Source organism: Ixodes scapularis, unplaced genomic scaffold (genome assembly GCF_016920785.2).
Source record: "Ixodes scapularis isolate PalLabHiFi unplaced genomic scaffold, ASM1692078v2 PGA_scaffold3__209_contigs__length_174095766, whole genome shotgun sequence".
NCBI lineage: Eukaryota > Metazoa > Arthropoda > Arachnida > Ixodida > Ixodidae > Ixodes > Ixodes scapularis.
In genome coordinates, this window is record NW_024609868.1 from 23538931 (window position 1) to 23549827 (window position 10897).

The window sequence follows — 10897 nt, forward strand, 5'->3', positions numbered from 1 at the left end:
CTTTGTTCTCGTCAATATTTCTCGTAAAGCGCAATACACCAGTAAGGTGGTCGGCGGGACGAGTTGGTACTGATTAAACATGGTCAAAAATGCGCATTAAAAAAAAAAAAAAAGTCAGAAACAAAGGGGAAGAACACGTCTAGGTGTTTCTCTCCTTTGTTCCTGTCTTTTCGTGTACAACTTTAACCCTATACAACAATATATACCTAAGTAGCCGGCGCCGGTCTGGAGTAGCCGGCGCCGGTCTTAAAGGGGTACGGAAACCAAATTCTGGAGCTCATTTCTTTGTTTCAACACGACGCAGGTAGCAGCACAACCATAGGAACACAAATATTACGCTAGAAAACGCAAGAAAACATATTTTAAAGTGAATTAAACGATAATCGAAAACCACCTGGTAGTTGGTTATGAAGCTTCAATGGAATGTCGTGACGACAACATGCCTCTGAAAGCAGCGCCACAGCGGTATGTCCGCTCACTGGTATAGATTGCCTAGGCCTGAACGCAATACCGAGGCGTCTTGGTGGAAAGAGCCAAAACGAAGTGAGCCACCTTGGTTTCAGCTCTCGCGCGACGTGCAAACGCGTGCTTCGGTTGTTCTCGGGTTTGGTGCGCGTGTCTTTGTCGTGAAGTTTAACACGCATCATTTTTCTGCGAGGTTTTTCGGCGACTTTACGACGGGATGCCAAAATATTGTGCGGCAGAGGGTTGTGGGAACAGTGTTGTTCGTTGTGAGACGTCGGCACACACGTTTCCGAAGGACGAGAAGCTCCGTTACCTGTGGAGTCGTCTCGCTCGCCCGTCCTTTCCAACGTGGGTTCCCTCGAAAAGTGATCGTCTATGCAGCGAGCATTTTCGGGATGAGGACTACATCAGGAGCCCCAGTGCACTGAAGAGTGTGCATTTGCCGACCAAACACAATCGGTTGAATCCAGGAGCTCTTCCGAGTGTGTTTTCGAAAAAGCGCAAACCAGAAGACCTCGCCGAACACATCGAGAAGCGACGCAAAGTGGTAAGTGAGAATTCTCTTTATAAGACATCCCCGTGTTTGCGAATCGTCGTTTTATTCAGAAGTATTGGGGGTATTAATTAATTTTACGCATGATTTATTCGCGTGCGACTAAACATTGCTTGTAGTTTTGCTAATGTGAAATGAAGTAACAAGTCGTCATTTGATATACTATTATTTGCACCAGACGCCTCCGTGCGATGCCGCTCGCAGCCTGGAAGAGGAGGATGATACCTGGGGAAATACTGAGTTCGAAGTGGTGGAGCAGTCACCTGCTAAATGAGGTAGGAATTCGCAGAAATTTCGTCTTTCGATAAACACCTGTTCATGCCACACCAACAGGCACATATCAAGGCGGGAGGGCATGGGGCCCGGCCTCTTCCCCCCCCCCCCTCCCCCCCGAAATCTACCATTTTGCTGTGCCCCCCCCCTCCCCCCCCCCCCTAAAGCATTTGGTCATCGCCCCTCCCCCCTGAATCAAAATCCTGACTATGTGCCTGCACACCAGTTTTGTTAGCACACAATATTTGGAACAAAAGTCTAAGCATATTTCCTGAGTACTTTTGATCTCTGCTGTCTCCCTAACCACTGCAGTTACCCTGGATGCTGCAACTGGTGGACAGCTGGCTGCCGCAGCGTCCCCAGCCGCTACGGCCCTGACCGACAGCCCTCGCACGCCCTCCGGTATGTATGGGCCACAAATCGAGTGCCATATAATGAGTGAGGGAAATTGAATCTAATGGGATCATGAACTGCGTGCTAGGTGTGCATGAACCATTGGTGTTTTTTTTTAATCTTCATAGTTTCTTCAGTAATAGCGTTCTTCTCCGTTCTCTCACCTTCCTTCAGCTGCCTCGGCCAGAGGACAGCTGGCTGCCGCAGTGTCCCCAACCGCTACGGCCCTGACCGACAGCCCTCGCACGCCCTCTGGTATGTATGGGCCACAAATCGAGTGCCGTATAATGAGTGAGGGAAATTGAATCTAATGGGATCATGAACTGCGTGCTAGGTGTGCATGGACCATTGGTGTTTTTTTTTAATCTTCATAGTTTCTTCAGTAATAGCATTCTTCTCCGTTCTCTCACCTTCCTTCAGCTGCCTCGGCCAGAGGACAGCTGGCTGCCGCAGTGTCCCCAACCGCTACGGCCCTGACCGACAGCCCTCGCACGCCCTCTGGTATGTATGGGCCACAAATCGAGTGCCGTATAATGAGTGAGGGAAATTGAATCGAATGGGATCATGAACTGCGTGCTAGGTGTGCATGGACCATTGGTGTTTTTTTTTTAATCTTCATAGTTTCTTCAGTAATAGCATTCTTCTCCGTTCTCTCACCTTCCTTCAGCTGCCTCGGACAGAGGACAGCTGGCTGCCGCAGCGTCCCCAACCGCTACGGCCCTGACCGACAGCCCTCGCACGCCCTCCGGTATGTATGGGCCACAAATCGAGTGCCGTATAATGAGTGAGGGAAATTGAATCGAATGGGATCATGAACTGCGTGCTAGGTGTGCATGGACCATTGGTGTTTTTTTTTTTTTATCTTCATAGTTTCTTCAGTAATAGCACTCTTCTCCGTTCTCTCACCTTCCTTCAGCTGCCTCGGCCAGAGGACAGCTGGCTGCCGCAGCGTCCCCAACCGCTACGGCCCTGACCGACAGCCCTCGCACGCCCTCCGGTATGTATGGGCCACAAATCGAGTGCCGTATAATGAGTGAGGGAAATTGAATCTAATGGGATCATGAACTGCGTGCTAGGTGTGCATGGACCATTGGTGTTTTTTTTTTTTAATCTTCATAGTTTCTTCAGTAATAGCGTTCTTCTCCGTTCTCTCACCTTCCTTCAGCTGCCTCGGCCAGAGGACAGCTGGCTGCCGCAGCGTCCCCAACCGCTACGGCCCTGACCGACAGCCCTCGCACGCCCTCCGGTATGTATGGGCCACAAATCGAGTGCTGTATAATGAGTGAGGGAAATTGAATCTAATGGGATCATGAACTGCGTGCTAGGTGTGCATGGACCATTGGTGTTTTTTTTTTTTAATCTTCATAGTTTCTTCAGTAATAGCGTTCTTCTCCGTTCTCTCACCTTCCTTCAGCTGCCTCGGCCAGAGGACAGCTTGCTGCCGTGGGGTCCCTGAATGCTACGGCCCTGACCGACAGCCCCCGTACGCCCTCCGGTATGTATGGGCCACCAATCGAGTGCTATATAATGAGTGAGGGAAATCGAATCTAATGGGATCATGAACTGCGTGCTAGGTGTGCATGGACCATTGGTGTTTTTTTTTTTAATCTTCATAGTTTCTTCAGTAATAGCGTTCTTCTCCGTTCTCTCACCTTCCTTCAGCTGCCTCGGCCAGAGGACAGCTTGCTGCTGTGGGGTCCCTGAACGCTACGGCCCTGACCGACAGCCCCCGTACGCCCTCCGGTATGTATGGGCCACCAATCGAGTGCCATATAATGAGTGAGGGAAATCGAATCTAATGGGATCATGAACTGCGTGCTAGGTGTGCATGGACCATTGGTGTTTTTTTTTTTTTTTTAATCTTCATAGTTTCTTCAGTAATAGCGTTCTTCTCCGTTCTCTCACCTTCCTTCAGCTGCCTCGGCCAGAGGACAGCTTGCTGCCGTGGGGTCCCTGAACGCTACGGCCCTGACCGACAGCCCCCATACGCCCTCCGGTATGTATGGGCCACTAACTGAACCTCTGCCATATTGCAATATCTCTCCTAGAACAACTGTTTGAACATGTGCCCAAATTGCGTGCCTTGATGCCACCGTGAACACCCATACAATGCTTTGATGGTATCAACGGTTCCCAGGTGATTTTATAGTTCCTTCTTTCTTTTCTCTTTAGGGAACTCCAGTGCGGCAACTAGCACAAGGCCGTCTTTGGCATCAGCAGCAGCGTGTTGCAAGACACAATGTGCACTGACACAGACGACGGGCATCTACAAAAATAAAGGTGGGGTCATATGCTGGAACTTGTTTTGGTTGGTATGAGAATGCCTTAAAGGAGATTACCTTATATGGGAACCTTATGTTTGTGTTTATGGCATTGCATGATGTCAGAATGCCACGTGACATCATTGTCATATGACAACATGGTGTCATGTGACGCCTCAGTGCGACGGTCACAATTTACCGAGTTTATTTTTTTCACAAACTTCAGATAGAAAGTGCTGTTTCTTAAACACTCCATCAAGTGTTGTCACACCCTTACTGCTTTTGATGGAATGTCTAAGCCAGATGATTTTTAATTGCATATCAAAAATATTTACCATGAAAGTTATATATGGATTGGCGGAAGCCAAGATACCTGTTGACTTATACATGAAGATATTACTTGAGCAATTCTAGAGATGTACTTCTAGAATTCATGGGATGTCATGAGAGTTTCTTTATTAGAAGCTTTGGCACAATTTTTGAAATGTTCCAAGTAGCCGCCAATTCAATATTAAATTCAGATATGTGCATTTTATTGTGTAAAGGCATGTTTCTAGAGCTCCACACTGTTCACCAGTTACCCAGGCATGCATCAAACCGCCGTCAAGGACCCGGTTCGTGCAGACGGATGTTTCGGGGACGATGGTCTGGTGTTCTTCACCGTCTCACGGAGACGATGCGCTCGACACTGATCTGGATCTCTCAGATCTGTGTCCACCAAGAGCAGAAGCGGATTCCAGCTACTGTCTGTCAGAGGACAGCTTTGCTAGGTTTGTATGCTCTTGAGCAATAACTGACCGCATCTTCATTCTTGACTGAGCCACTTGTTGAGATGATGTTTGTTTTTGCAACATAGCCCCGAGAAGGAAGCTCCGTCTTTGGTGCATGAGCGGAAGTTCATCGTCTTCGAGTCATGCCTGGACCAGCTACTGGAGACATGTCGCTCCTGTGCTGCCCCCAACACTCACATCGACAAGACCGTCCAGGGCTCAAGCCTTCAGGTGTCTACGCTGTGTCGGAGCGGCCATACAGAGACGTGGTGCAGCCAACCTGTCATCAGGCGGAAGCCAGTTGGCAACATCCTGATGGCTGCTGCAATCCTCTTCACGGGCTGCAGCATCAAGAAGGCCCTGCGGATGCTCAGTAGCATGGGCATCGCCTGTTTCTGCTACAAGACCTTCTTTATTATTCAGAAGGCCTTTCTGCTCCCGGCAATCGAGAAGGTATATTGAAGAAAAAGTATTCAGGCCATGCAGAGCTATAAAGCTAAAACACAACACAAAATATTATGATGGCAGTATGTACTTTAGAACTGATAATTTATTTATATCAGAAAAAAAAGAGTCAATATCTTCGCTCAAACAGCTGTGAAAAGTGCCATTTCCAAACTAGGCTGCCTTTATATGCTGATCCTTTTCAATCACGAGGGCAGTCGGTAGGGTGGCCCTATTTTCTTCTTTGGGGTATTTTAATGGCATGCTCAAAATGTGAAGAGCTGAGTGATTAATCAAATGTCTATTTCATTTCATTTGACCCCTCTTGTAGAGCAAGTATTAACAGAAATGGCATTTGTACTGTTCATCTGTGTTTCCTTGGGTATAGCAACGAAAATAACTTGGCCATAATTGAAAATTGCGGTCGTGCCAACAAATGGGACAAAAAAAGACATTGGTTTATGTCTTCATGCCTTTGTTGCAAACCCAGTTTCATTGTAGGAATCCTTCATTTTACATAACCAGGTGTGGAACAAGCACCAGCTGGAGCTGGTCTCGGCCGCAGCAGGAAGGCAGCTGGTCATCGCTGGGGATGGGAGAGCGGACTCGCCTGGCCACTCCGCCAAGTATGGTACATACACCATGCTTGACGTCGAGGACAACAAGGTTCTCCATGTTGAAACCGTCCAGGTTTGTACTGAAATCCTGAGTGCCTGAAGCACACGCTGTAGTGTTTGCCACTTAATAAAGTAATGCAGGGCTGCTCAATTAACATGCAGTGTGAGATTTATTTGCATATTTTGTCGTAATCGTCGCACCAACAAATTCAAGCTCCAGTGTGCACTTTTGGCGGCAATATGAGCTGGCACAGCTTACTGCCAGCCGAAGGGGGTAAAATGCTGCGTGAAGTGCCTCAGCATGCATTCAGACTACTGCATCCTGAACGCCTCTGTGCGAGATCATATTGCCGTTCCTGAAGCACATTTTTGCTGCATAATGAAGAAAAGTGTCGTGCCCATCCCTGCTTCTAGAGGGATGCACAAATAATTTCAATATATCAACTTCATAAAAAAATATTGCACTAAGGACAAGACGAAGATAAGAACAGTACAAGCTTTCGTCCTGTTCATATTTTTGTCTTCTCCTTTTTCTAATTGTTCTCACAATGTTTATCCAGCTAGCCCAAAAGTTAACTTTTTATACTAACATGAGTCTCATGTTTACTTCATTTGTACATTATAATGTTCTCCCCGTTTCGTTTCAGAGCAATGAAACGGGTGGCAGCTACCACATGGAGTTGGAGGGCCTTAGAAGGTCTCTAGACATTTTCGAGGCCCACTCTCTCGTAGTGGCAGTGCTTGTGACAGACAGGCACCCCCAGCTGAGTGCTTGGTTGGAACGGGAGCACCCAGACATCTGCCACCTCTTTGACTGCTGGCACGTTGCAAAAGGTAGATTTATAAAAGTTATACCAGCTCCTAAAAGTTCCACTATTGCTACCTTGAGCCAACCAAGTCTAATAAGCCTTCCTGTTTCTTTGGATTGCAAACTAGAAGACCTGCACTGCGAATGAGTATGTCCATCAACACTATAGTCTGTTTCATACTTAGCGTGCAACGCTTTCAAAGCTACTGGCGCAAGCGTGGGGCTTGATATCGTTAATCATTTGCACGCTATCTCGCGCAAACAAAACCATAGATGAAGCCACGCGCTCGCGCCAGTAGCTTTAACAGCGTTGCACGCTAAGTATGAAACAGAGTATAGATGTTAGTTTCTGCTTCTTAGATCTCTTGGTTAAACCCCTTACTAACCTGTTTCTTTGAATGGTTAGGTATTTTGCAAAGGAGCTGGCTCCTGTTATGAATCCCATGAAACAAGGTTGCGCAGCAGTTCTCAAACTCCAGGGAATGCAACAGATTGTCTTTAGGGGGAGGGTGGGGTGGGGCAGCTGAGGATGTTTAGAATGTGAGGCAGTTCAAAAGCTCTGTAGAAAAGAAAAGAAATCAAATGCCCAATTGGTTTGGAGAAAGCATATGTGTTGAAAAGCTCCGGTTGTCGTAATGGCCAGAAGTGCTTGGTGGTCTAGGCCAACTCGTCGGCGGCCCATTCGTCAAAGAGGCCAATTCGTCATAGGGAAACTCGTTGAAGAGACCAACCGGTTTGCAATGTTTCAAAGGCAAAATATATAAATTATGTCCTGAAATTTGAAAACGAATCCTGCCCTACAGCAGTCCGTAACATCGCCGCACGGTAATTTGACTATTAGTGTGCTCTTTCCCGTTTAAGAAAACTTACCGTTTTCATGGTGCAGCGGGGGACGATCACCACGTCGCGCGTACCTCACTGGGGCAGGTGTTAACCTACCCGGCTCACCTGTTCGCACAGCGACAGTCTGCGTCGGTTCATTACAAAAATATTAAAGAAAAGTAACAAAAATATGACCCCAAAATGAACATTTCTCAACTTGTCTCAAGGTACTGTCCTGTCTTTGCCTTCTTGTGACTTTTTTTGCAGTCTTGTAACCTAAGAATGGAGGTAAAAAGATAGAAACTACAAACTTTTACTTCGGGCGGTCATTCGACCCATTCGAAGAATTGCCCTATTACGAATTGGCCTATTTGATGAATTGGTTGTCAACGAGGAGGAGGAGGAAAACTTTATTCAAAAGCTCAGGTCCGAGCCGTCTTAATCGTTCGTACTGGAGGAGGAATCGTCTTCTACGACTCGGGAGTTGGCCGGATCTCGTGCTTGGTTTTATGACTCACTCCAAATGACTGACCCTACTTTCAATGCAACCCTTGAGACATTCATGGAATATTTCTGTCATTACAGTCACTGACCGATTTTTCGGACTTTTCAGGGACCGAAAAAGTGTTCCAATAATAGAGCAGTTCGAATAATCAGCAGATTAAAAATCTTGCCTTTGTTACGTCTATGCAGGTTAAAAAAAGCCATAAAGAATGCTTTGCTTCAGGTTACGCCAGCGTGCCTTGTTTCAGTTTATGCGTTTGCTTTCGGCCACTTTCTTTTAGCTTGAGAATTGCTGCCTTCTTTTCTAGCGTTATGGTCGAGTACTTTCCGCGCTTCTTAACGACACTTTGCGGCGGCGAAAGAACAGATGGGGCCACGATGTCCAAGCCAGCGTAGTCCAAAAGCATGATTCACCGAGACGAGATGAGAGGCGTAAATCCACGACTGCAATGGCGAACGAACAAAGCGAAATGGTAACCATGATGATGACAGTGAAGCACAGCTAGAGAAAACAAAAAGCCGTATAGCATCACCTAGCGGTAGGACTTAGCAGTACTCAAGTAGTGCTGCCAAACCAAAGCCAATCCATGTACAGCCAACATAGAATCTAAAATTTGCTAGGTGGTGTTTCCCGCTGATCGCTCACAATGATAACTTTTCGACTTCAAGCTGTCCGAAACACTGATCATGAGCATGCTCTATTTCTATCGGGTAAGTCATGGTTCCTCCTTTAGGTCCGAATTATCGGCGTCTGAAAAATTGATCAGCGGCTGTATTACAGAATACCTTAAAATATGTATGACAGGTGCCATCTGGTACTGGCTTTTGAAAAGAGCATACCAGCTCTTCCATAGTCAGTCTGAACACTTATTTTTATTGTGTGTACAATGACCAATTTCAGCCATCAAGAAGAAGCTGGTTGCAGCTGGGAAGTCGCGGCATTCCGAGGACCTCAGCAGCTGGACCAAGTCGGTGGTGAACCACCTCTACTGGTCTGCAGGCTCAAGTGCTGAGGACCAAGACCTGATCCTGCCCAAGTGGTGCTCCCTGGTGGCTCATGTGGCAAATGTCCACACACACCTGGACCCTCTCTTTCCGGAGTGCCAGCACAAAGAGCTCAACAAGAAGTGGCTACTGGAAGGTAAGGACATATTTGTGAGTCTTCATAATACAGTGGCCGCATATTACCATGCCTCATATTTTTGTTGTAGGTTCTCCCGCACACCAGAAACTTAAGGAGATTGTGTTGTCAAAGCACCTTCTGCGGGACATTCCCAGCCTCTCACCATCAGCACAAACTTTTGCCACGGAGTGCTTTCATAGCACTTTGTTGAACTTCGCACCAAAGCTGGTGCACTTTGGGTTCCGGAGCATGACGGCAAGGTGTGTAGGGAGGTCAGTCATTTTCTCTTGGTTTCTTAAATGCATCTACTTGCCAGGACCTACATGGCAGCCTTGCACTACAATGAAAATGCAGCGAGGCCCCAGGCGACAACGAAAGAAGGCGAAAAAAGATGGGCGGTGAAGTATCCGAAAGCAAGGAAGGAGGCCGTTGCTGCTAAGCTCAAGGGACCCTGCACCTATGGTATATAGCAGTGCTCATACACTGATCAGCCAGAACGTTGTGACCACCTACCAAAAACTGTGTTGATTCACATTTGGATGCAAAATAGTTGCAAGGATCGTCTGCGGTGGAGACCCATATTGAACATTCTGATAAACTGGGCTCAGAAACACTTGCATTGTGACCTGCATCATATCTAGCTGTCAGCAGACCCACAGGTAACGGCCTATTTTGGTTCAACAAGCGGAAAAAGTATTCACCGTCCACATTTTGTGATGCGTGGACAGGCAATGCTTTGGCATCTACTAACAGTTTTACCTCCCACTCTTGATCTGTAGTAACCGCAGCAGCTCGCGAACACGCGGTGATTTTTGCAGTTTCCGAGATACTTGTTCCAAGCTTCCAGACCATCACGATCTGCCCTTTGTCGAAGTAAGCTACATCAGCAGCATTTCGTTATACATACACGCATTGTCAACAAAATTATCCCTCTATATCTCTCTGCACCCATTAACTACCATCTGCGTCAGCAGGTGGTAGATAATGCGGATGCCACTTCAGCAAGGCACACTCAGTCACACAGTGTAAGGGTGGTCAAAATGTTTTTGCTGATCAATGTATTTGTTTATTACTAGTGCGAAATCTTACATCTTTGGGTATCTCATTGCAGAGTACGTGGGGGAGCTGATGGATGCTGTGCTTGACATCTCCACCGTCATGCCCTCGTACAAGGCCGCTGCAGCTCACTACTGCCGGGACGCTCCTCCCTTTCTCTCCAGTGCCTATGAGCGTGCGGACAAACGAGCACTGGCAGAGAACCACTATTCGAGGTTCAATTCCTAGGTGGTTGGTGTCGTAGCCGTGGATGAAAAACCCTTGACTCTCGGTGTGGCTCTGTGTGATAGGAGAGCCAGGTTTATGTCCCTCAAGTTCTTCAGGAGTCGTTTCGCTGTCTGGATTGCATGCTGTGTCATGCCATTGCTCTGAGCGTAGTACGGACTTGAGGTTATGTGGTTTGCTTCCAAACATTCCACTAGATGCTTGAATTTGGCTGAGGCAAACTGAGGACCGTTATCCATGCGTACAGTTCTTGGCACTCCGAACCGTGCAAAGATTGGTTCGAAGACCTGAGCGATGTCTTTTGTTGTAGTGGCCTTTAGTTGCTCCACCTCAAGAACCTGGAGTAGTAGTCCACAACTACTGTGTAGTCTCTCCCTTCCAGTTTGAAGGGGTTCATGCCAATAGTGTCCCATGGGTTTTCAGGCAAAGGCATCAACAGCAGGGGCTCAATTGGTGGCTTTCGATGTTATTGGCAGACACAGCATCTTTCTACGAAGTCTTGTACCAGTGTTCCAATACTGGGCTACCACACCAATGGTCTTGCTCTTGCGAGACATCGACTTGTGCCCCATGAAGGTGTGGC

General features: G+C 47.3%; 1 protein-coding gene across 1 annotated transcript; it reads left to right on the top strand.

The window, feature by feature from the left end:
- Positions 1-5018: 5018 nt before the first annotated feature.
- Positions 5019-10336, top strand: LOC115332822 (the record flags this gene model as incomplete). Its single annotated transcript, XM_040222813.3, has 7 exons — positions 5019-5168; positions 5685-5849; positions 6424-6610; positions 8812-9051; positions 9122-9293; positions 9350-9495; positions 10145-10336. Coding segments are annotated over 7 exons (1233 nt in total), but the record flags the coding sequence as incomplete, so codon positions are not given.
- Between the last annotated feature and the right edge of the window lie 561 nt (positions 10337-10897).